The 26,636-nt window shown below is 34.0% G+C and overlaps 6 protein-coding genes across 9 annotated transcripts in view; 2 read left to right on the plus strand and 4 right to left on the minus strand.

The window, feature by feature from the left end:
* LOC102605526 (putative pentatricopeptide repeat-containing protein At4g17915) overlaps positions 1-4,829 on the minus strand; it is a 6,133-nt gene extending 1,304 nt beyond the window's left edge. Inside the window, exons 1-6 of one of the 4 annotated variants that reach the window (XM_006348824.2) lie at positions 4,706-4,829; positions 1,902-3,751; positions 1,714-1,779; positions 1,436-1,500; positions 1,270-1,350; positions 921-1,044 (exon numbers count right to left, since the gene is read on the minus strand). In XM_006348824.2, the coding sequence (XP_006348886.1) occupies positions 2,343-3,725 (1,383 nt within the window). In that variant the 5' untranslated portion in view covers positions 3,726-3,751; positions 4,706-4,829 and the 3' untranslated portion in view covers positions 921-1,044; positions 1,270-1,350; positions 1,436-1,500; positions 1,714-1,779; positions 1,902-2,342. Of the gene's footprint in view, positions 1-23; positions 1,045-1,269; positions 1,351-1,435; positions 1,501-1,713; positions 1,780-1,901; positions 3,752-4,687 lie in introns of those variants that run through there. The other 3 variants (XM_015309392.1, XM_015309391.1, XM_015309390.1) reach the window with 3 other exon arrangements.
* A 2,011-nt stretch (positions 4,830-6,840) lies between these two features.
* On the plus strand, positions 6,841-9,227 carry LOC102606209 (60S ribosomal protein L11-1). The gene is made up of 5 exons (XM_006348826.2): positions 6,841-6,961; positions 7,064-7,171; positions 7,276-7,318; positions 8,187-8,382; positions 8,734-9,227. The coding sequence occupies exons 1-5, from the start codon at positions 6,959-6,961 to the stop codon at positions 8,927-8,929; spliced, it is 546 nt and encodes a 181-aa protein (XP_006348888.1). The 5' UTR covers positions 6,841-6,958; the 3' UTR covers positions 8,930-9,227.
* A 584-nt stretch (positions 9,228-9,811) lies between these two features.
* LOC107060876 (probable transcription repressor OFP9) lies at positions 9,812-10,312 on the minus strand. The gene has a single exon (XM_015309353.1). The coding sequence runs from the start codon at positions 10,310-10,312 to the stop codon at positions 9,812-9,814; it is 501 nt and encodes a 166-aa protein (XP_015164839.1).
* A 4,048-nt stretch (positions 10,313-14,360) lies between these two features.
* On the minus strand, positions 14,361-15,899 carry LOC102578216 (probable endopeptidase p60). The gene is made up of 3 exons (XM_006348827.2): positions 15,530-15,899; positions 15,073-15,174; positions 14,361-14,714 (listed from the first exon to the last, which is right to left on the minus strand). Exons 1-3 carry the CDS (start codon positions 15,794-15,796, stop codon positions 14,634-14,636), a joined length of 450 nt encoding a protein of 149 aa, XP_006348889.1. The 5' UTR covers positions 15,797-15,899; the 3' UTR covers positions 14,361-14,633.
* Positions 15,900-17,931: 2,032 nt separating this feature from the next.
* Positions 17,932-23,689, plus strand: LOC102578540 (uncharacterized). The gene is made up of 9 exons (XM_006348828.2): positions 17,932-18,244; positions 19,073-19,201; positions 19,275-19,404; positions 19,920-20,040; positions 21,181-21,262; positions 22,157-22,210; positions 22,588-22,626; positions 23,156-23,255; positions 23,329-23,689. Exons 1-9 carry the CDS (start codon positions 18,020-18,022, stop codon positions 23,454-23,456), a joined length of 1,008 nt encoding a protein of 335 aa, XP_006348890.1. The 5' UTR covers positions 17,932-18,019; the 3' UTR covers positions 23,457-23,689.
* A 2,189-nt stretch (positions 23,690-25,878) lies between these two features.
* LOC102578884 (uncharacterized) lies at positions 25,879-26,595 on the minus strand. Its single transcript, XM_006348829.2, has one exon. The coding sequence runs from the start codon at positions 26,593-26,595 to the stop codon at positions 25,879-25,881; it is 717 nt and encodes a 238-aa protein (XP_006348891.1).
* Positions 26,596-26,636: the final 41 nt, after the last annotated feature.

A 26,636-nucleotide genomic window follows, 5' to 3' on the forward strand; every position in this document is an offset into this window, starting at 1 on the left:
TTTAAGATCCCCCCCCCCCCCCCCAATTGGGATGTAAAATGGCCTTAGAATGACTCATCCTAACGATCATTCTGCATCCAAAGACAATATGAGATGATGCATCAGCTTGATAACTCCTCATCTCACCACTAAAGAAAGGATAAGAAGATGAGTCGTTCTTATGTCTCCTCATGCCATCTCATCTTGCGAACCAAACACAGACAGTTTATACAAAGAATCTAGTCTAAGTATACTAAAAGAAAAGTCACTCAAGGTTAACTAAACCCAAAGACGAGCAGAGGGCAATAGCAGGAATAGAATCACAAACAGTGAACAGTTGAACCTAAGATCCACGATTTAATATAGACAACGACAGGAAGAGTTTAAGGACTTCAGAAGCCTATTCAGCTTGACACAATGTGAACCATATATTGAAAAAGGCGGAAGTGAAACAGAACAAAGAAAATATACATGGAAATATTAACCAATTAACTAATGTTTTGGGCTTTTGGCCTTTGATTTAACAGTTGGCAGTCTACTTCCACTTCAAAATGACTGAAAAATCTAAAATGGGGGCACATAAAGAACCAATGATAGGTGTTTTTCCGAAACCTTTTTTATACTTACTTAGCAGAGAATGGCCAAAAGTGTGAAAGCATACACAGAACATCAAAAGGTAAAAGGTAGATGAAAGAGAGAAGGGATACTGCACTTAGTTGAGCGAGAGACACCTTTTCCGGGTATATCAAGTCTAGAGTGATGCAATTAGCCAAAGAAGATAGAATCGTGTTTTATTGCTTTTATCCCTTAATATTCCAACAAGTAATACTATGCTTTTAAAAGACATATTGGCGTAAACTTTCCACTCACCTTCAATTAGGACAGGAAAACCAAAAAATAAGTTTCACGTAACCTAGCTGCCTATTGCAGGAGTTACTGACCTGAAAGGACACCAGCAAGCTGCTACTGAATGTGAATAAAGTGGATCCTACCCACTACTTCTTTTTCTTTTGCCTTGGGCTTTTCTGGTGTTATTGAATCTTTTCAATCTCAAATACTGTCATTCTTGCAGATGTAAGGACAAAGTTACATGTAAGAATCAGCTTAGGGAGTAAGTGGATGTAAAAGCTTTGAGCAAAGTGCTATCTTACCGAGAAATTTACAAAATGTCAGGTGTCAAGGAGAATTACTATATAGTAACAAAATTTGAGAGAAATAAATTTCCTTTCTTTTCCTACCAAGGAAAGCTCAACTAAGTGAACGAGAAAGAAAATAGAAATTTAAACTCACCATACTAAGTTCATGGCATTTGACAGAAGAAGCTTTAGAAGCTATCTTACTTGTCCCAAATCTTTGAAATTGCTCAGTCTCCTGTCATAGAGACAGACAAGGAAAAAATTTATAACTGAAACCGCTATGAAAATCAATTCGGAAAATGAAGATGTAGGGAACTTACAACTTCAAGCTTCAATAGGCAAACTTCTATTCAAGTAGTAACCCATTGCGCAACCGCATTAAAGTCTGCAAGTGATCATAGGCATACCACAACATCAATTATCAATAAATTTGATAGCAGCCAATAATTGTGGTCATTTAAAAGATCCCGAAAAAGGAACTGGCTATTGTCAACACATCTTAAACAACTTCAAAGAGCAGAAAAGATAAGTCTGGCTCAAATATGTAAGAACACTTTATTTCTGACTACTCAGGGAAAAAGAGGAGTACAATCCTCACCTTTGATTTATCTTCAGCCAAACACGACAGCTTAGTGATTTCAGATTCAGAGTCCAGAATGACATGCTGCAGAAAAGAGCAGTCCTTAATTGAACTGATTGTACTCTACTATCTAGCTTTGAAATTCAATACTAAACATTACAAAAGAATAAGTGGACAGAGATTATCTGGAAGTATAAATGACTTACAGTTGTGGCCCACCTAATTGTTTCGCATCTGTAATAAAGCATGCATTTACTTCCGCATAATAAGTCTTGATCCGAGGGTCTTCCGGAAACCACCTCTCTACCTCCATGAGGTAGGGGTAAGGTCTGCATACACTATACCCTGCCCAGACCCCATTAGGTATATGTTGTTGTTGTTGTAATAACTCTTGCAGTTTCAACAGCATGTCATCACTATCTTTCGGATGAGGAAAGGTATAGAATTCACAACCTCTTCACAGCAGTGTCATGTGTTTGCCTCTTACAAGAGGATTAAGTACTTGACTTAAAATTGGGTAATGTAGGTTGTATTCTCAGTTGCATGATCCCTGAGTTTTTAAAGCTTCCATAAAGACTTATAATGCAAAACCTTAGGCAATTAAACAAGGTTAACACTTGAGTGGCAAAGTTGAACATCATCCCTAATTAATCATGCAGTATCGTAGCCAATCGAATTTTAGACTGGACCTTCCTTGCTTCTTGCGAATATCCAGAACCACGAAGGCCATCAATAACACCACGTTTATCTGATTTAAGAATTCTCATGCCACCTCGTATACATGATAGTAATAGCTTAGATGCTGCACGGAATCTCCTGGCATTGCAAAGACTATGCACCATAGTGGAGTAAGTAATAGAATCTTTGGCATCCATTGATTCGAACATCCGTAAAGCATGATCAAGGTGACCAGCTTTACACAACCCGTTAATAAAAGAATTCAAAGCAACCAAGTTAGAATCAAAACCCATCATACTCATATAGTCCAAATGTTGCTGGGCCTCTTTGAAATTACCAGTCCTGCACAAGCCATCAATAAAGATGGTGTGGGTGTACTTGTCAGACTCCAACCCTTTTTTTTCGGCCTCGTGTAACAATTTATAAGCATTATCCAGCTGACCTTCCTTACAATATAGATTAACAATGGTATTAAAAGACACTATATCAAGGTCAAAACCATTTGTAATTATATAGCCCAGGTACTCGTTGGCCTCATTCATCTTCCCAGTTTTAAGTAACATACTTGCAACTGTACAGTAAGCGAAGGCATCATATGTATATCCTTTCCTTCTCATCTCTGAAAAGATCTTAAGGCCTTCTTCAAATTGTCTACATCTGAAGCAGCATTTCATTACTGTCGTATAAGTGATGGCATTGGGGATATGACCTGATTCTACCAGCTCGTTGAGAAATTCTCTTGCAGTTTTACCCCGTCCTGACTTGCACAGCCCATGAATAAGAATGTTGTAAGTTGCTAATTGGGGAATAAATCCATGACGTTTTATACTCCTAAATAACATTAAGGCATTCTCTGTATATCCATTCATACAAAGACCATTAATTAATATATTGAATGTTGCTGGATGAACAGAAATATCTTTCAAAAGAATATCCTGAAAAACCCTGTATGCTTCATCTGGCTTTCTCAATTTAAAGAAGCAATGCATTAATGTATTGTAACTCCAAATATCAGGAAGAATACTCATCTCAAGCATTTCTTCAAACAGATTGAAACATCGAGATATCATGCAATATCTGGTAGCTCCAGCTATTAAAGAGTTATATGTAATAGTATCAGGATAAATTCCAGCCTCTTTCATCCTATAAAGGATGGAATAACCTGCATCAATGCCAACAAAGCGGCAATATGCGGTAATCAGTGTATTATAAGTGACCACATCTGGTTGTACTCCAATTCTTATGCCATCAACTATTACAACTTCAGCTTTCTCCAATTGTTTCGCTTTACAAAGAGATGCTACGCAAATATTCATTAACCTTGTTGAAAGTCTACCTTTGATACTCCACATCTAATCCAGGAGTTAAGACCTGTGACCTGAATCATTTTTGAACAAAATATCAGACAAATCCTTTTTAAATATCACCTCTTTCTTTTGGAAGTACAAAAGAGTAGCATTTTTCAGTTCAAAACTTCAAATCCATAGATGGACATGCACAGTGCAATACAAAATCATTGTATGAAAGGCAGCCCTATCTGTTCTTCTTGGTCAATTCTTATGAGTTATATAAGTTCTTAAAATCCATCAAAATGAAAACAAGAAATCATCTTTTGGCACAGAACAAAAGGTTTTCATTAATGAAAACATCATATAATACAATAGCAGCGAAGAATTCTATGTTGCTCGGACTCTTCAAAAATGTCGACGAGTGCATGTCGGATCCTTCCAAATAATGCACTTTTGGAGGATCCGACAAGGGTGCAACCACATTATTGGAGAGTCGGAGCAACATAAGCAAGGATAATTATAACTCAATCTACCTTTATATTAATCCACTTACAACACCAAACTGGTGCTGCTCCAAGTAAACCACAAGTGTGATGCTTTCTTTTTCTCAATTGCATTAGTTTCCTCTAAAAAAAATCCTCCATTCGTAAGTAAACAGTGCCAAACTATTTAAAAAATCAAAACTTGGAGAAAGCAACAATGTAGTAGAATTAAAAGCTATGATTTTTCTTGTATTTGGATAAGAATAACAACTTTTGCATTGCTATTATTAGCTATCACAAGTAATGAAATGAGCCTTTCAACCATTGTCCGTTCTGTACAAAGCGAGGAACAAACAAGCAATTACAAATAAGAATGAATTAACAACCATTGTAGGATATCTAATTAGAAGTAACAATCATGAAACAATACAATTCTTCAATAATTTGAAAGAAAAATGAAATCTAGTAATTTTCAAATGAGGAAAAAAGGGGAAAAGATTAGAGCCAACAATCAAAATGAATATGATGTAAAACAACATTTACCTTCACAAAATTAATCACCTTGGATATACAAAAATGCTTACGCCGGTAGAAACACTACCGGAAAACTTCAATACGACGGAGTACCACTGGATTTCTGTTTCTGAATTCGGGTAATGATGGTAAGCATTTTTCATTATTGGGCTGGGCCGCATTATTGTCTATTTGGACTCTCCTCTTTACCAATCTAAACCCACATAAGTTTATAGAAAAAGAAAAGGAATTTTTATATAAATAATATATTTTATTTGATTAATTACACTTTTAAGTGTTACTTTATTTTTATTACCATATATGACATAAATTTTAGCTTTAATAACCATTTGATATAAATATGTATTAAAGTTGCATTAAAATTGTATATTAGGTGAAGTTATGAAAAATTGTATTGAAGTTGTAGCAAAATTGTATTAAATATAAATAATTGGTGATCTGGTAGTGGTGATTACGAAAAATAAGAGGTGAAGCTTTGAAAATTTGTATTAAAGTTGTATTTAAATTGTATAAGTATAAACGACAGTTATAATACAATTTGAATTCGATATTATACATTACTATAAATTCGATAGTAATTATTCCAGAACAAATGTAATACATTTCTAACAATGTAAACTAATTTAAATAGTTCTGGAATATTTAAAATTCACATATAATACTTATAATATATTTATATTTAAAATGTTTTAGTTATATATTAGGTGAAGTTCTGAAAAATTGTATTAAAGTTGTATCAAAACTGTATTAAATATAAACAATTAGTGGTCTGGTGGTGATTTACCCAAAAAAAAAAGAGGTGAGGCTTTGAAAAAATTGTATAAAAAACAGTGATAGTGGCCATGTTATTTGTGGTAAGAAAAATAAGGCTAATTTATATAAGAGTAAAAGATATGTTATAATTCGTAAATAAAATTATATAATATATTATTTAAGAAAATTGAGACAAAATATGTGATAATTATTTACAATTAGTCATTATACTTATGGTTTTATAGTAAATTTCTATCTCTCTCTCATTGGCCTCTCCTTCTCTATATGTATCTCTAACCCAATACAATGTTTTAGATTGTAAAATAAGATGTATTTTATTTTGTGTTTATATCAATTGTATTATGTCTAATATAATAAATGAATACATAGAAGAAGAAAATAATACCTGTATTAATTATACCACTTTAATAATTGTATCAACCTACAATCTTGTATGTATTGAATATCATTTGTACTTTTGTATTATTGTATCGTAAACGAATACAAATAATACAATTGTACCAACATGTATATATCTTTATTTTTATATTTTTTGTATCAGGAATGAATACTAGTGGTACATTTTTCCCACGAAATTGAAATTATATCTAGCGGAGTGACACATGACTTGAGAGATATAGTACTACAAAGAGCAACTTTCACATATAGCAAACACAAAATTCGTATTTGTATGCTATAGCAAAGTTTGCATAATTGCGTTCCATAGCAAACATAAATATGTAGATTTCGCTATACATATACAAAAGAAAGCAGTTGTAAATCTGCTTTGGTATACATATACAAAAAGATCAATTGTATAAAGTGAGAGAGGCCAGTGAGCGAGCGAGATCTGGGAGAGGGGAACAAAAATATATGTATATATACAATTTTCACGCATTTTATACATTTGCGTTTTGTATAAAGTGAGAGAGGCGAGATCTGGAAGAGTGGCGAGCGAGATCTGAGAGAGGGGAGATCTGGGAGAGGGGAACGAAAATATATGTATATATACAATTTTTACGCATTTTATACTTTGTGTTTTTTGTATAAAGTGAGAGAGGCGAGATCTGGAAGAGTGGCGAGCGAGATCTGAGAGAGGGGAACGAAAATATATGTATATATATAATTTTCTCTCGATTTATACAAACACAAACACACTTTATACACTTGCGTTTGTATAAAAAACTAGAGAAGCGAGGGAGAGAACGAGAGTGGTGAGCGAGATTCACCAAGAGAGAGGTGAAATAACAACAGTTTGTTATGAGGTACAATTAAATTAAACTATATTTATAACATTTAATTTGAATTAATAGTTTGCTATTATATACAATTTTCCCTACAAAATAGGACCAAAAGTGCAAATGACCCTTTGTTATAAAAGTGAACAAATGGCCCAAACCCGATTCAACTGCAGCCCATAATCAAATCATTGTAAAACTTAGATAGTATTAGGGTTTTTCACCATCTTCTTCGTGCCTCAGGTTCAGTACTCTTCAACACTCCCTGCTGCTGCAATTTCGTCCAGCAATGGTATCTCTCTGCAATTTCCTTCGTTCTGTCAGTAGTTTCTTATTCTCTTATGTATATCTCAATGTCGTCTAAATGTTTCTTGTTGTGTTATAATGAGTGCAGGCTTCAGAGAAGAAATTGAGTAACCCTATGAGGGACATTAAGGTTCAGAAGCTTGTTCTCAATATCTCCGTCGGTGAGAGTGGAGATCGACTCACCAGAGCAGCAAAGGTAACACCTTTTTTCACAAAATCTCATGAATTTGTTTTTTTTTTCCGTTGTTTTGATGTTGAACTAAGATGGAGGGTACTTCTGTTTTTTTTTTATGCTTAAAGGTCTTGGAGCAACTTAGCGGCCAATCACCTGTTTTCTCCAAGGGTAAAATTTTCGAATTTTCAATGCATTTTAACACTTTGTTTTTATGGTTGTTACATATTATTTCATAATGTATTGCATTGTTTCGTATGTAGTGTTTTGATGAATACAATGGATGAATATAATGTCACACATTTCCAAACAACAATTTGAAGAATAAATCTACAAGAAAAGAATAGGTTACACGGGAAGACACTGTCGACTCTGTGAAATAAATATTTGATATGCACACTGATTAATTGTCCAATGCATGAAGTAACGCCTATGTATAAGCTGCGTGTTTGTGGTAATTGGTTAACAATATTGCTGATCTGGTAGACTGTTAAAATCTGGCTTAATTTTTATCAGTTACATATTTAGTTCAGCACTGAACAGTAAGTGACAGATTAATATAGAGGGCTCGTATAGCTGACTCAAATTAGTTTTGGGATTAAGGTGTCATTTATTGATTTCACTAATCACATTTTAAATGTGAGGTTCTGGTGAATAACTTTCCTTCTCGTCTACTATATAAAGACTTACCTCAAGCAACTAGCTGTGTTGATTGCAGGTTCTTGTAATTGTGTTGGATTTGTTCCTCTTAGGAGTAGTTTTTTGCCTGCAAGTATTTTTGCAAGATGTTGATCCAGGCTAGCATTACTCATGATCTGAGATTGTTAAAATTTGATTACCATGCTATTCACGAGTTATGGTTAGCTAACTTGCTTCCTGCTTTAGTTCATACATTGATATAGGGTATAGGGTTGGTGAATGAACTTCCCAATGATTTTCTTGTGGACATTTATTTAATATACTTTGTAATTATTTCAGTTGTGTCCTGTCCGAAGTCATAGTTTGATTTTTCACATGCTTGAGTGGTTCTTATTAACAGCAAGGTATACTGTGCGGTCCTTTGGAATCAGGCGTAATGAAAAGATAGCTTGCTACGTGACTGTCAGAGGGGAGAAAGCCATGCAGCTACTTGAGAGTGGATTGAAGGTTAAGGAATACGAGTTGCTGAGAAGGAACTTCAGTGAAACCGGCTGCTTTGGGTTTGGTATTCAGGAGCACATTGATCTTGGAATTAAGTAAGCAGATTGTCATCTAGTAGTATCTTTTGTGCTTAGCTTTCATGATCTACATAATTAGCTGGCTAGCTTTATTTTTCTTGGGTAGTGGTCTGTTACTGGTCTACCTTTTCAAATGCATAACAAGAAAACTATGTTAAAATTTACGTTGGAACTGCTTAAAACTTAGTATAAGTAGTTAAAGAAAGAATTTTACATATAGTTCTCTTAAATAACTGTTCTATTTATTCTTATGGTTGCTGCATCTTACCATATTAACCTCGGTAGGTTATGAATCTGGTACACATATAAACTGTTATGTTTTTAGTTCTGAAGTTGTGTCATTTTGTTTTTTTCTTCTCTGTTTTACAGGTATGACCCTTCAACTGGTATTTATGGTATGGATTTCTATGTTGTCTTGGAGCGTCCTGGATACCGTGTTGCTCGTCGCCGCAGGTGCAAGTCTCGTGTCGGGATCCAGCACAGGGTCACAAAGGAAGATTCAATGAAGTGGTTCCAGGTCAAATATGAAGGTGTTATCCTTAACAAGTCCTCAAACATTCAGTGATAAGCTGAGAACCAGCTTAGCAAGTTTATGCATTGTGTAGACTGATATCTATATTATCCATTCCTAGAGGAAAGTTTTGGTGCGTTACTGTTAGTTGGTGTATGAGGGAGGATGTGTTAGTTCCCATTTGGCTATCAATGAACTCTAAATCTTTTTCTTTTGTTGAAAAATCATAGTAGAACCAGTGATCTAGTATTACGAAAGACGTTATGAATACCTAATTGGTTTCCAATTGTGGTAATGAATGGTGTTGTTTAAACATTTTTATCAAATTGGATTTGGGGTGTTGGATGTTTCATGTTTGGCATGGAGTGCAATTATGCAACCTAATATATTATGACTCAGCCCAACAAATTTTAGACAGGTTGAGTAAATGATTCATTTATCGATTGTCTGGTTCAAATTCAGCTCAAATTGCTTATTTATGTGAGTTCTAAAAATGTAAATGACAAGTATTTTCTAGCTAGGAAGGATCTAAAGCAAAAAATCCAGAAACTTACGCCAAATAACCTTGGAAATGGATCGTCTTGAATTTTTGACCCTGCTTGTCCCAATGGAAAACCTTCATGGTCAAAAGTAAAAAATTGTTGAATGTGAAGTTTTGTCCAAAGGGAAAACGAGGTCAAAGGTCAAGATCACCCCATCTCCAAGACCATTCTCGTAAATTACCTGCCAAAATTGGCTATCTGTGCATTTCTTTTAAAAAACATTACATCGGGGATAGGGAGAAGAGAAATGCGGAAGGGGATTATAAGGTAGAGAATCAAACCCTTACCATCAAAGTGAAAGGTCAAGCAACCAAGCAACTAAGCTAATAAGATCCCGCACTTGATTTGAGGTGGGGGTACGGGGTGGTGAATGAACTTTGAATTGATAGAACTTTTATACTTGATGAGATGAAGGTTGTTTACACGATAAGAAGAAAGTTGTGCAAACTTGATGGAACACTTCAAGTATAACACCACGATATTCCTCAGCATTCATAGAAACATAATAATTCAAAAGTCTCCTTAAATCTTTAGGATCACAAATCCTATTTGCAATTATCATCTGTTCAATTGACTCCCTAAAATCCTCTCTTGGATCATAAGATGATTTCTCCATAGCTATCATCACTATAAACTTTGTCCTCTCATCTCGCTCCGCCCTCCTCCTCCTTCTCCTCATCTCTTCATTTTTCGCCTCTTCTCTTTCTCTAATCATCCTGTCTAACCTCTCTTGCACCATAGCATGTGTTAGGCTCGAAATAGTCGGATATCTACCAGAACTGGAACTTTCAGCTTCTTCTGAAGATGACGAAACACTCAGCCTACAGCTACAACACAAGGCACTGCATCCCTTAAGCTTCTGCTTCTTGGCTGCTGCTGCCTTAGAGTTCTGCATTCTTTGAGCACAGATGTATGATTTGAAGGAGAGATGTTTAGGGAAAATAATTTATGCAATTAGAAAGTGGGGTTTCACTAATCATGATTATGTCTCAAGATTAATGAACCTGTGAAGATCACTAAGGATATAAGAGACGTTCTTTTAGCTCATAAAAGCTTGTGATCATGATGTTAATTAGATATTCTTGATTTCCTTTAAAGATTTGTGTTAGGTGTCATGCTTTTTAAGATGTGGTTGAGAAGAGAAGTAATCACGTTTCTCTACAATTATAAACACCATTAAAAGAAGATAGAAGAAACAGAAAAAGTTGCTAAAAAAGGTGAAAACTTTTGATTGTTTTCACATGCTAGGTGCCAGGTCCTATGTACTAGTTGATTTCAAGAATATGGAAAAGTTTTGGTGGTGGTGTGCTAGTGAAATGGCTGCTATATTCAAGTTCATGAAACAAAGGGAAGACATTATGTTGTAGGAACCACTTGGACTCATCATGGAAGATGAAAAAGCTCCTGCACAATTGGAATAAAAATAAGATTTTTTTTGGGTAAACGAGAAACTCGATGGAGATGGGCCCGCCCTTCTACTCTTGTCTAGTAAAATACCAGGCCACAGGGTTCACACCCTGACCTGCGCCTAATCTACACATCACTTGCGACGCTCTCACCATTAGACCAAGGCTCTGGGGGCTGGAATATTAGCAAGATTGGTCTTCATTTGAAACAGCTTAGAAGAAAATGGATTTGGTTTAGCCTATAGTTTAATGTGAGTCAGATTTAACTTTTCTTTGCCATAATTGACAGTTACTTTAGATAGCTCATCTTAGTTGGCTACATCAGATTTGATCTGAGACTTGCAGGGTGAACTTAATATAGTTAATACAGAATTAGATCAATAAGCAAATGCAAAACTCACATGAAAAACCAGAACTTTTCTCTACACAACATAAACGCCAATTATGTAAAACTGACATAATAATAAGAGTTGATGGACAAAAACACATTTATACTATCACCTTTACGCGAGTTTCATACCTCAATTATCCATTGTTCTCTTTATCTACCTAAACTATCACTCTCTTTATATTAAAAAACACCTCGATATTGAATTGACCAAATTATTTGTTCCAATCGACAACAAAGTATATGCCAATTCAGCATCGAGGTGCCCTTTAATACAAAGAGAGTGAACATATATTACAGATTCTAGAATGTAGAAGAATCTCGCCATACGGCACGAGTAGTTGAGTAGACTACTATCATACCTTTGTTTTGTTGTGTGAAGAAACTAAACACTTGCAAAGCACACACCTCAACCACCCTGCCGGTGTGAATTGAACGACATATTCATTGCCGAGTTTGGCTGTTGGAAGTGATAGTTGAGGTATGGAACTCGCAAAAATGTGATAGTTTAGGTTTGCTTTTTACCATTAACACAAATAATAAATTTGCAAGTAGGACCTGTGATACAAAATGATTGCAAGGGAGCATGAAAAAACAGTAGGGCCTATGAAATCATGTTGAAAAATATAAACTCATACAGAAAGTAAGGCTAATCTGTAGTCTAGGGAATATAGTATGCATGATGCTAAGCATTAGGCTTCTTTATCCACTTAAAAGCTAGTAGCTGAATGCAAAATCATAAACTACAAAGCATAGCTCAAATAATAGACTTCTTAAAATAGGTATTCCTTTAATGATTAGACACCTTCCTACTCTTATGAAGGAAATTCAAGAGTAGCCCACAAGAAAAGCTTGAAACTCAATTCTACTTTACTTTTGTTAACCTTTTCCAATGTGTTTTCATTGTTACAAATTTCCAAAGTGTTCCTACTATGGTCCCCAATTAAGAACTCCAAAAGATAATGTTAACTTCTGCAGAGAGGGAAACATTCCAGTCTTGCATATGATCATATAAACTACGCCGCTATCCACATTTTTGGTACCAATTTTGAAATGAACTATGACAAGCTCCAAAATTTATAACATAAGCTACTCCACTATCTTGTTTTTTGTACAATAGAGCTGAACTTCATGAGTTCTTGAACTGCATAATGGTTTATAGAATATACTAAAAGAAAAGAGACAAAAAGAGATCAAGTTAACTATAAATAAGGGAAAACTACAAAATTGTATGTTTGTTTTCACACTACCACTGATTCTAGAGTAAATTGACAAACCAGAATGAAGATCAGCGTACTCAGTCAAGCACTTTGCTGTTTCTGTCAATTTACGAGGGGGAAAAGGACTAATATACCCCTGAACTATCGTAAATGATATGCAGATATCCTCCGTCATACTTTTGGGACATTGGTGCCCTACCGTCTAAAAACTAGAGCATACATACATGTGTCATAATCTTATACACCGATCCAACATTTATTAAATATCGAATCGACGGATAAGATTGTGCCACGTGTCCCTAATTTAGTCTTCCGTTAGAGTGAAAAGCATATATGCTCTAATTTTTGGACGGCAGGGGTACCAATGTCCCAAAAGTATGACGGAGGGTATCTGCATACCATTTACGATAGCTCGGGGGTATATTTGTCCTTTTTCCCATTTACGAGAGTAAAACCATACTATGGAAAGTAAGGGGTTTTGTCTCAGGGTGTAGGGGTGGCGGGGAAGCTGTTCTAACAAGTGTGTGCATTTCGTAAGAAAATGCCAGTTTGACTTGCTCAGAATTTATACAATCATGATGCTTGCTCAGCAGTCAGCACGTTAAGTTCTCATCTCCAGACTATACAAAATCATAATGTATACCGCATACTAAACAATTCTTAACCAAGTCAACGAAGTTAAGAGGCTAAATTCAATTGACTCACAGCAAAAACAATGGGAATAGGAGCCAACACATTATTAAAAAGAAGAACCATACCAAGTATAAGAAATAAGCCATACTTGCACCAAATAGAAAGAGGCCTCTAGTAAGGTGGAAGGGGAGCAGATGCATGTGTGAATATTTCATGGACAAGGAAGATCTCAAACTCCATGATGAGAAATAATGCGCTTTCACTGTTACAGACTGGGAGGTAACTTGAAGACACCTCCCTTGCTTCATAGTCTAATTACCATGATACTGTAGGTTTACATACATTTAGTCTCTCTATTTGAATAAGGACAGTCATTGGTTTTTGGTAAATGCTGCAAATATAATATTCACATGTTGACAGGTCCCCATGCTACAAAATAGCAGTAGTCTGGCAGAAGCAGAACATGCCATTACTAGCTCAGAACATTGTAATAGATGTTGCCAAGTGGAAAAATGATAATATGGTGAAAAATGCATTATTATGCAGACTTTTTGAGTTTAAGATAGGGTTAAGATGAGGACATACAACTACTTACTTTTCTTGCTGGTTAAACATCCTATTGTCACTCTAGTAAGCTCTTCTAGTAAAATGCAAATGGATAGCTACTTTGGAATGGTAAACATCCTATTGCCACTCTAGTAATGAAATCATATGAGCTAACTTTTATAATTTGCAATTAAGTAAAGTCTCAGTAATTTCATGCCTTAAATGGTAAAGCAGAACAACTGCAATAAAGGCTTTCCCAGATGAGAGATATCAGTAGATTTGAAGCTTTAACTCCAAGCATAAATTAGGAAAGAATGTATGCCTGTATTTCTTCCATCCCGTCCACCCTCAGTGTTGTTGTCCAATCCATGTAAACTTTTAACATTAAGCCCCACATAACATATTAGAAGCTGGGTGCAGAAAAAGTTGTAGATGACTGATAAGAGCACAGAGCCCCACAAGAATATGCAAGATGATTAGCAAGACTTGGCATTTGTAGCTTGCAACAGTTGTACCACGTGCTGCACTGGTAGTTCGTATCCCTTCACTTTTCATTCTGTTTACATTGTTTGTTTGAATTATTCTTGTTGCTTTAATTATGAAATAAAACGTTTTTTCATGTTGCTTTCAGCATTTCTCTTGCTTCTGCAACAGAATTAAAATTGGAAGCTTGATTTGCTACCACATATAATTCCATGGAAGATGTAATTAAACAAAGAGAATTAAATCATACACATGATAAAGGGCAAATAACCAAGAGGGAATTTGGAGAATAATCACTTCTTCGACATAATAAAATGTTGCGAGTCGAGATACAAGTTCATCATAGCAGCTAAAATTTTACTCATTTTACATTAGCTAAAACCAATCTCACATCTCTATCTCTAGTGGCAGCCATAACCTTGGTTTCAAACTACAAAAGTTTCTGGCCTAATACAGCTTAAATTTAGTTTAACAAATGAAGAGAACAACCTCACGTGATAAGCAACGATACAACAACAAGAAGCAATGAGAAGGAGCACATTAAGGTATTACAAGTTTCTTTCCAGCATAGATGGTGTCCCCCTCAAGCCCGTTAGCCTCCTTAATTTCCTCAATTGATACCTAAGTTAAGCCAAAATACACACTCAGTATGCCACAATGCTATCAACTGGTAAACAAGGAGCTCTTTTTTGTTCTTTTTCATATAAATGAGAAACCAATATTCTAATATAATACAAAATGTGTTGCATTTGTATGATTGCAGACTTTTAAAATGGTAATTTGACTTATATAGCATTTTACTGGTATTGGAAAAAATATATTAAAGAGTTGAATGAAAAATTTATTTTGACAACATTCATCATTGTTTAAAATTTGAATAGCTCGTTACAAATGGAATGGTGTAAAACATATGGAAATGTCCCCAAAACGAAAAGAATGTCATGTAAATTGAGATGGAGGGAAGAACACGTATGCATACCCCATATTTTCTAGAGAATCCCCAAAGTGTATCTCCCCGCTCAATCTCTATCACATTTGGTGACACTTCCTTCGCTCTTGGCTCTGCACAACAACTGGGTTTCTGGAAAGCCATAAAATAAATGCAAAGATACAAAAAAATAAAAAATGACCACAAAAATAAGGACAGCAAATAACTCTTTCCGTTTCAATTTGTTTGCCTTACTTTCTTTTTTTAGTTTGATTCTAAAAGAATGAATCTTTCTTTTTTTGGAAACTATTTAATTTCAACTTTCCATACAACAGGTTAACTACCACAAGATTAAACATTTAGGTACATTACACATACATTTGATTTAAAATCACAAAATTCAAAAATATTTTTTTATTTTATTAAACTTCCTGCTAAGTAAAAATCATACAAACAAATTGAAACGGAGGAAGTACCAATTATGCACACAAGTATACAAGTAAACAACCTTGATGATGGGCTCAGGCTCTGGCTGGCATTGTTGAAGCACTTGAGGCTGAGTTTGAGATGGAGCTGACTCGAAAACTGTTGCCTTTACTTCACTGGTTTTACTGTTGCTGTTTTGATTGTCGAATGGATTGAGTGCTTTGAGAATGCTCATCGCGATTCCCGAGACGACCACGAAACCAGCTGCCTTTGCTATAGTTTTCTCCTGATCGGAGTTGTCTTCCTCGTTACCGGAGCCATTTTCCGGCGGCCGTCGATTATTCCACATCGCTCGATCGATCTGGTTCGGTTTTTGGAAGGAGAAAAATGGAAAGGGGTTTTAGGGATTTCAGAATTCAGACTGAGGTTTGAATTCCGAGGGAAATCAGCACGCGTTTGTATCACGCGCGCTCTCATAATTGTCCTCACGAGAAAGTCACTTAACTATATTTGCAACTATAGGTCCTTCTAGTTGCTTCACTGCAATATTGGCCCCCTTCAAGTTTCAAAAATATCTCCCTATACCCTTCAAGTTCTGAAAATTTCTAAAGTAGCCTCCTAAAAACTTTAAAACATTGTTACAGTATCATTAAATCATTTTGGAGATACATTAATTAATAACATAATAATAAAATAATATTCATCTGGTTGCTTTTACATGTTTATTATATTAAAGTTATATTATTATTTTTACTTGTCACTTTTTGCATATAAAAAAAAGTTTTTCTTGAATTTTACCTCCAACTTTGATTATTTATTTTGAAAATTATTTTTCATGATTTAGGATTAAATATTAATTAATATAAATATTATGATAAATATTGGTATAATTATTAATTTTTAAAGGCGTGAAAAGTTCAAAATGACAAGTAAAATAGCATTGAAAGGGTACTTTTTAAGTCACAAGTTTCTCAACTATTGGAAAACATATTAGTATATACATGTCATTAATAGTAATATTTTGGTAACGAAGTTAGAATTTTAACTAAAGAATATCAAAATAAAGAGTGTCAATATGAAATATATAATATATTTTAGTATATGGTTATTAAAATCATATAAAATATAAATATATAAAAGAGAACACTAGGCTCGCCTACATGGCGCCACCACAAACCAAAATTCTCTTTTAATTTATTTATTTTTAAAACTAGTCTTCCCCTTTCATGAAAAATTGCGACTTTTATGAAAAATTGCGACTTTTATGAGAAGTTGTGACTTTTATGAAAAGTTATGACTTTTATGAAAAATTGTGACTTTTATGAAAAATTGCGACCTTTCCTAAGGGTTGTAACTTTTCCAAATAGTTGTGACCTTTCCGATAAGGCACAATAAGCATTTGTTCACACTACTTTTTGTTGTTTATAAATAGAGTGATTTCCTTTCATTTTAAAACAACGAAAATTTTGAACTTCTTCTTATTCTGCACAAAGACATAGATAACTACACCATAAATTAATTGTTCATATTCAATATGAAGTATGGATAAATTCTCAAGTTTACTGCAAGTTGTAAATACTTTTCTTGAAGTAATAAATGTGTTTCTCGACAATGCGATTGGAATAGAAGTATAGTTTCAAATTAAACTCCATCGCTCTATTGATTTTTAAAAAAACACCCAAACAAACTGAATAGTTTTGTGTAATATTTTTCCCTTTCAAGTATATATAAAAGTTGAATTGTCCAATATGATATATTCTCCATTTAATTTTTCATTTTGATAATTAATTATGATACATTTAAATGAGAAACTTTAAAATAATATATGTAAAACAAAAGGTAGGGCTGAACTTTCTACACATTAAAATTAGAATATTTGTTCACTTTTTTCAACCTTTTAAAATTTATTTATCCCTTCACCAACTATTATTTATTTATTAGAAAATTTAATATCTCAGGTTGATGTTCATTTGATTTTCCAATAATATCAAAATAGCAACACTTCCACGAAGTAAAATGATAAATTATAAAATCAAATTAAAGATGATTGATTGAAGGATAAATAATAAAATGTTATAATTATCATTTTCTTTTACATTATTAATATTTGTTATTACGTAATCTTGCATGTAAGATAACATAGTATTTTAGTTTTATTAACGGATATGTTTTAAGTATTATTTTATAAATTTTTGTGATATTAAATTCCCACGCGAAGTGCGTATAATTTTAGTAGTTAAATTAAATTAGAGATGAAGCGTGCAAGTAAAATCCTCCACGTGTCATTGCTTACAATTTCACGTTCCATCGTACGCCATACTGCACAAAGATTCATTCTTTCCCACAAGGGGACAAGGTCCCTCTACATTCTTGGAAAATAAATGGTTCACACCTTGCCATCTCATCATTTCTCCTAATTATTTTTTATTTTTTATTTTTCAAAACTTTTCCCTCCTCATAAACTTAAATATATTCTTTAATTTCCACACAAAAATATCCCAAATCCACTATTTCTGTTTTTATTTTGATCCATTATTTGGTCAGTTCTTGAATTTTTTTTGTTATTGTAAAAATGGCTCAATTGTTGTCACCTGTTTGTACAGATTCACTCAAATTACACAACCCAGTTCAGTGTTTCTATTCAAGAAGTAAAGTTCCAATTTTTTGTAATAATTTTAGCTCATTGGGTTATTCTGGGAGGAAGAGAGGAGGATTAGGGAGAATTAAAGTTGCTTATCAAGATTCTGCTGCTGCATCTGAGGAAATTGCTGATGATTTTTATGCTGTTTTGGGTTTGGTAATTTACAACTTATTTTTTTGCATTTTACTTCTCAAAGATCAAATTTTTACTGTTTTTATTTGCTGCTTGGTGTATGGGGTAAGGTGATTTGAATCTATTTTTTGCTTTTCATGTTGTAGTTTCTGTTTTTGTGATTACTTGCAATGAATTTCTCAGTAAAGAGGTAATTTATCTATGTAGTAATTTTTGTTGAAGTTGCATAATGTTCGGTAGCTGGTTAGGAAGTAAGTTATTTATGTGAAAATTGATATGATGCTTGTCTTGCAATTTAGAAACTCGCATAACTAATATATGTATAAGTTATGAGGGAATTGGTAACCATCTTATGCAGGGAGAAGATGGAATAACTAATATGTGCATAATTTTAATCAGCTACCAAACGGTTTCTAATAGGGTTGCTTCATTAATACTCTTAAGGAAGATACACCATGAGTTTATAGTAACAAAAGAATGTCAGTTGTTTGTACTTTATCAAGATTCAAGAAGCTCAATTTGCAGGAATCTAGAGGCGGATCTAGGATTTTAAGTTTATGAGTTCCTATAATGACCTCAAGTTAACATATAGTAACAATTGATTTCATGATAAAATATTTACAGATATTTAGTGAATTTCTTAATACATATACAAGGTCAGGGCAAAAGTTATTAGATTCACGTAAACCCCTAGGTCACACTCTAAATCTGCCTCGGTGCAGGACATGAAAATGCACATTTCTAGCATAATTTTGTCTGTTTTGTTTTTCTCTTGCCTGTTTCCTTTTCTGTATTTTCTTTGGTTATGCTAAAGGATATCTCGTTAACTTATAATGTCTGTTATGTTGCTAGCTTCCCGATGCTACACCTGCTCAAATAAAGAAGGCATACTATAGTTGCATGAAAGCTTGCCATCCAGACTTGAGTGGTGATGATCCCGAAACCACAAATTTTTGCATGTTTATCAATGAGGTCTACGAGGTGGGTGCTTCACAATTTGACAATCCATGTGTTTTATTTGGAACTTCAATTTCTAATCATTATAATACTGTAGATTCTTAGCGATCCAGTGCAAAGGAGAGTTTATGATGAGATCCATGGGTACACAGCCACAGCAATCAACCCTTTCCTGAGCGATTCATCGCCAAAAGATCATGTATTTGTTGACGAGTTTAGCTGCATAGGTATTATAGTCTCACATTTTATTTGTTTGTTAATTTTTTTTTTGTTCCACTTCATGTCTCTTTCAAGTAGCTGTCCTTTTTGTAGTTCCAGTTAAAATATGTCGATCGTTAACCATAATCTATTAGTTAACTATATTTTGAAACACACATCTTCCATAGTTTCAGTTTCCTTTTTCCTGATGCTGAATTCTTAAAGGTCGTGTTTGTACTAATTAAAGAAGCTAGTTGTCATCTGATCACCTCCAACGCATTTATTGTCACCAAATCATGCTTTTTTACAAGGCTAGAAAGCGAGAATGTTTCACGTCTCAATGAGTCTAAATGCTTAAAGTATATAGAAAGAAGTGCATAGATTTTGTATAGTCTAAGTGCAAAGCATTGTACTTCCAATTCTAATTTTGTTTCTAAATTTGTTGAACTATGTAAAGGATGTTTTGCCAATTCATTGAAATAAAAAAAAATTGCAGCTCGTTCTTGAAAAGGTATGATTTAGAACACATCTCTCTCCTTCACAGGCTGCAAAAATTGTGCCAATGTTTGCTCAAAAGTGTTTGGGATTGAGGAAGACTTTGGAAGAGCTAGAGTTTACGATCAATGCGGACACCCTGATTTAATTCAACAAGCGATAGATAGCTGGTAGGTTCTTGCTTCATAGATATAGCTGCTTGTCTCGAACTTATATATCCGTTCTGCTAATGACCTAATGTAATTTTGCACTGAAAAGTTTCAAGTAAGAAAAGACATATAATTATTATTTCCTTTCTGGTCTCTCAATGTGGTAAAATCACGATACATAGCAAATAAAGTTGTAAAAATGATACTGCAGATTTGCAATTGAAGTGCAATGCTGGAGCTTATATATGTGATGCATCTCCTATACTATCTTGTTTCGTTCATTTGTTTTATCATGCTGCTATGAGATCTTTCAACTGTCATATTCTTGCTCTATCAAATGCTTATGACACATGCTAAGTGTGACTATAAAACAACTTGAGACTTGAGTCACTAGAGTATAGTTCAAATGTGTATCTCGTTTAGACAGCAATGTTTATTCTATCTATTTCCCCTCCCATAAGTAGTTATAAGCTGGTCAAATAAGCTTGAACTTTAGCAGAGTATGGAAGAGTGTCATTTGTGATAGACTGATGTAATTAAGTTTGCTTCAACTTCTGGGAATATCTGCATTTTTAGTTTTAACAAAGATTCTTATGCTATATTAAGGCTACATTTCCAAAAGGAGAGGAAAGGAAACTTGATTTATGTCTTATCATCAGATGATTTTGAGTTCATCCATTGGAAAAGAATTAGTACATACTCCCTCCATTTCAATTTGTTTGTTTGGTTTTAACTTGGCATGGAGCTAAATAAAGTAAAGAAGACTTTTGAATTTTGTGGCCCTAAACTAAAGATATGTAGAAGTCTTAATTTTGCCATATGGAAAGTTAGAACTAAAGAGTTGTCAAAAAAGGGAAGAGTCATTCTCTTTGAAAAGGACTAAAAAGGAAAGTAAGATGAACAAATTGAAATGGAGGGAGTACCAAATTGGACTCGTCCAATGGCTCAACAATCTTGCCTCTTCCTAAATATGGAAGATCTTACTAATCCTTTGCTAAATCATTACTTTTTTGCTGATATCTTGGAAGTACCATTTTATTTGCCAATATGGTTTGATTGTTTTACGATCCTTATGTTTTGTACTTCTGCTATATCCATCTCACAGGAGTTGTAGGATCGAATGATATTGCTAGTCAAATCACTAGTTCTTTCTCTTTGCAGCCCAGTGGATTGCATACATTGGACTTCTGCTGCACAGCTGTCTTTGCTTGAGGATGAAATGCGAAGAATAGAAAGAGTAAATGTGAGCTACATTTCTCATTTATCTTGGTGATTTATGTCCATCACGTATGCAGTTTATATTCCTTTTTTGCTGCTCTAAAATGCTCGACAACTTCACGAGTTGTTGCCAGATCAATTCTAAATTTATGCTTTTTGCTGAATACTCAGGATGTCAATAACCTAATACATCCATGTAATACTTTAGATATCAATAACCTAATAGATCCATGTAATACTTTGGATATCAATAACCTAAATTTATGTTTTTTGCTGACTGAACTTGCCTAATCACCTAAAAGTTCTATGAACACGAAATAAGTAGATACTGCTTTAATCATCTCACTCAACTCTACGCGACCAAAAAAGTTGTAGTATTCAAAATACCTTGCATTCTCCTTAATATCTAGTAAACTGCCTTTAACTAATCAGCCAGGCCAAGGGTTAGAAGAGTATGCTGCAGACTACTCCTTTGCAGAGTTATCTAAGTTGGTGGTCTAATAAATGGAATATGATCTTCCATCTACAGCAAAGATAACACATTCTCTCTCTCTCTTGTAAGATCCTTTTGAATGTTTTGCTGAAGGGTGAATGTTTTAGTAGGTCTGTAGCTTTTGATCAGGTATAAAGGGATTTTGTGGAAGTAACAGTTGGTTAATCAGACTAGCTGTGGAGAAATGCTTTGATGTATTGCTTTCATTTAAAGATAGATTCTACTTGCTTCTTGTTGTGTTTGGAGATGGTATTCTGTGATGCATCTAGATTATCCAAATATTTGCTTCCGTTTGAGTTAACAAGTTTCAAATGACTCTATCAACTAAACAACATATGCTGCTAAACTTTACAAATTCCTTAATCTTGTTTGATCTTCTTTTTAGCTTGGTATTGAGTGTAACATGTGTATTTTATGTGTCAATAGGTTGCCTTGATGCTATCAGGAATGGGCAGTGGAGCCATGGATGTTTTCAGAATGGTAAACCATAATTCCATTTTATGTCTCTTTTAGCTGTATGAGTTTAATTTCTAGTTGATGTTATCATGATATTTTTGGCTTTGAGATGTCCATAATTCTGTTGCAGCTTACAGTGTTCCACATGTTATCTACAACTATTCTGTTATTTTATTTTTCGAGACCACCATTAGTTCTGTTTCTTTGTTTGGACTTCTTAGTGAAATGATGGTTTGCGCACACTCTCGGAATGATTTGTACAGTTGCCTGAATTAGCAAGTCGTATATTTTAAGAAATGTTCTGATAGTGAAGCTCTTTGCATTTAAAGTTCAGCTAATGATTTTCTTTTCTCCAATTCCCGTTACACATTTGAATCATGTCAAAACACTTTATGATGCAGGCGAGCACACGGTGGGAAAAACGACAATCTAAAGTCTTGGTATGAACTCCTAGCTCAAGTGTTTAAAATATACCTTTTACCTATCTTGTTATATTCATTGTTCAGTTTGTTTGTTTTGCTTATATACAAAATCTCGAATTGCTTGTTAACAATATTTCGGACAGTGGTATTTTATATATGCCAGGGCGCTCATGGTACGTGTTGCAAATGGTTTATACTTTTATGCATGTTCCAGATTTTTTTTGGCTATTCATGCGTTATGAAGTTTTAAGTTCTAGTAAATTTAGACACGGTGCTGCTGTTTCCTCTATTCTTTGTTCATTTTTGTCTCCTTTTTAGCAGTGAAATTTCCATGACTTAAGATATTGCTTCGAATCTTGTTAGTTAACGGTAGAGTTTACCTTCATGGGATATTACTAGCAAGATCGGAAAATGTGGACTTGTTTGTTTAACAGAGGGGTACATAAAGTTGTTTCCTATACGGGATTTCATGCTCGATTTTCCTCCTATTGATAGTTGTAACATTGTGATTAGATTGCAAACTTTTATGACATGTAAGCTACTGCAGGAACAAGCTAAAGTCAGAATGATGAAGAAGAAAGATTCTGAGAAAACTGAATCATACTGGGATAACCTATGGGGTGATCGTAAAGACTACACAAAGACAGGTAGGAAAACTAAGCCTAAATGAACTTGCTTATGCGTATTATCTGTGTAACTAATTTGATTTGGTTTCTACAGAGGAGGAAGTGGAAGATAGATCAAAACGAGCTGCAGCAGCTGCTCGAAGATGGAGAGAGTACTCAAGGAGAGGTGCTGACAAACCTCCTACCTTTAAACTTCCCGAGGCCATCTCTAATGACAATTGACATATATATACTTCCTAACCAACATTGCAGTACACGGTACATGCATCTCCCCTTTGTAAAATATGGTACATTTAGATATAGTATATTCATGATAGTCATGGTTCCTCCCCATATCAATGTAATTATATAGCTAAAATTTACCTCGGGTACATCTATCTGTATGTAAGACTATTCATAATTCAATAAAAGTTGTATGAGAAGAAAATGGAGAAAACAATTATTCAACCTGTGTATTCGTCGTGTGATATTCATGATTGATGATTCTATCTGATTACCTAAGAGTGCATTTGAATGAGATCTTTCATTTTAGCACCAGAAGTGGGAAAAATCTCCTGTGAGTTGTGACAACACAATATTATCTGTTGCCCCTGGGATTTGATAACTGAATAGTACAAGGCAACTCATTTGTGTCATGAGTAAGTACTTATTTTAGTCTGCAGTAAGCTAATAGTGTTCTGCATAGCCCCGTATTTGCATCGACCCTCTTGTTTCACTTGCAGAGGCACAACCATGATTAGGAGTTTGGGGCGTCTTTGCATCGATCCTCTTGTTTCACACGCAGAGGCGTGGGTTCGAAACCACAACTCTAGCATGAAAAGTACTATTGATGCACATTTGACATTAAAATCTCTTATGTTAATTGATTGTATACTTTCAGCCCTACTGTCCTGCTATACCTTAAAAAAATACTTAGTTTCTGTATGAACTTGACTTTTTAGCATAGAAAACAGAAGTTGGAAATGGTGAGAATAATATGTACCTTCTGATTATTCTATATTCTTTTCACATGTTTTTCAAATCTAATTTCTTTTCACTGCTATTATGTGTGTTGACTTTGGTAAGCATATTATAAGAAAAAAGTCATCCATAATCTTTGCATGACCATTATTTTAATCAATGTCTGTTACATCATATTCTATTATTCTCCATGTAAACAATACTTAGTTGACTATTGTATACTCCTAGTTGATGATTGGTAACTATATTCAATATTGTCATCATAATTCATACTCTCTTGGTGTTTTCTTGGTGTGTGTGTGGGGTGGGGGGTTGGTATATCATTTTCACATTTTTTGGTTTGGTGAGTGAGAAGGGAGGGAGAGGCTATAACAGTATTTCTTATCATAATGTGTTAAAGCCTCTTCTTCCGCTCTTTAAAAGGAATTTAAGTTATATACACAAACTTTTATTCGTAGGTCATCAAAGATCAAGTATATCTTTTATACACTATGTTTGTTATCATTTTTAATGCCTATGTTTGGTGAGCTTTTCTTCGCCATGCATACTTGCAAACTATCTTCAAATATCGTTAGTGTATATAGCTTAAATTGATATTAAACGTAGTAATTTGGCACCATTATTGTTAATTTACTCCAATCATTGTCCAGTTAGTTGGAAATCAAGTTACTTTCGAAATGACCTAACATCTAACGTTAATTTAGTTTTACTTAAGCGGCCTTTAGTTTTTGCATTCTTTACTTGTCATGGTTTAAGCACACGACATACATTGTTCGCTTAATCTCAATAAATTTTATAAATTTATCCCTCGAGTTATATCATTATTGAGTTTAAAAGTGTGTATCATATGAACGTGCATTATGCCTATGTCTTATATAATTCTTCATTTTCCATTCTCATTCAGATGTATGGTTCGTCATAGGTTTCATGTGCATCAATTCTTCACCAACTTATCAACCTAGAATTTATTAAATAATAATAACAAAAATTCAATTTCAAAGCAATTCAAACAGATTATAGTGATGTTTGTGTGATTATAAAAAGGAAAAATTACTGAAATACACGTTTTATGTTTCCCTTATTTCCAATATCCCCTTCTATTTTTTAAAAATCTGTAAAATCTCTTAGTTTTTAATGTATCCGAGCTACATATTATGTATCCGAAATACTCTTTAATGTATTCGAGCTACATATTATATATTCGGTTTGTGTTACTTTTTAAGGGATTAATGTAATTACAAACTAAAGAGGGATAAATTGTAATTTCATATTAAAACTATGAGGTTTATGTAAATTGCCCTAAATTAAAACATATGAACTACTTGATCATTTTTAACAATGTAACAATGTCATAAAATAGTTGAAATATGTACAAATTAATCCAAAAATATTGTTAAGGATGATTTTAATGTAAGATAACAAATCAATCTAGTAAATAAAAAGCTTTCTATGATTAATTGGAAAAATTTAGCCATTCAAATATATTACAGTTCGATCAACAAAAGAAAAAGTAATCCCATTTCATCTTCTTGAAGCTATCATTTGGTTTTTGGTTTCAACTCGAAGTTCGATACTCGTATTAGAGTTCTGATTAAATTCAAATCGCGCATTACAAAACCTATTTTAAGGGTAACACTCAATCAAAACTTTTCTTATATCCAAGACTCGAACCCACGTCTGGTTACTATCTAACAGTAGAAGCAACAGTATGAGCCCAAAACTTCAACTGATCTTTAATTTCCATTTCATTTCCAAAATCAGAATTAATTTTCCAACTTTTCAATGCATTCTTTTTCCAATCCTCCATTTTTTTCTTTTCTTCCCAAACACCCCATGCTTCTGAAAGATGAGGTCTTGAAACTCCACTTTCATCATTTTCATCAAAACCCCTTTCATTTTCCATTCCTAATCTCTTCAATCCAGGAATTATTGACACCAAATTTGAATCTTTATCCTTATCTGAAAACTCAAATCCAAGATCCATAAACCCTTTTAGCTCCTCAAATTCTAGCTCTGATAAACTTTTACTATTTTTACTTCGCTTCTTTCTGCTTCTTACATTTGCTCTGTTTTTAACAGCTGCTTCAGGGGAAAATTTGAGCTCATTGTATTCTTTTCCAGACAGAATTGGCTGAAGTTTAGCTTCAAGAACAGATTTTGGAGATGGGGATTGTGATTTCTCTGAAATATTATCAAAGGTGTAATCTTTAGAGATCAAACAGTGGTCACTCTGAGATCTGACCATAAAAGTTGGAGTTCTTGAAAGTTTTGGGGTTTCTTCAAGAATTTGTTTGATGGGTTCAAGAATTGGGGTTGTTGTAGAAAAGGGGTGTTTGGGTTTGAGTATTTGAGATTGAAACCAGTGAAAATCAAAGAGGTTAAGGAATTCTTCAACTTCCATTAATGGAGGCACAAAGGAGGAAAAAGATTTGGGGTGGGGGG

Source organism: Solanum tuberosum, unplaced genomic scaffold (genome assembly GCF_000226075.1).
Source record: "Solanum tuberosum cultivar DM 1-3 516 R44 unplaced genomic scaffold, SolTub_3.0 scf00102, whole genome shotgun sequence".
NCBI lineage: Eukaryota > Viridiplantae > Streptophyta > Magnoliopsida > Solanales > Solanaceae > Solanum > Solanum tuberosum.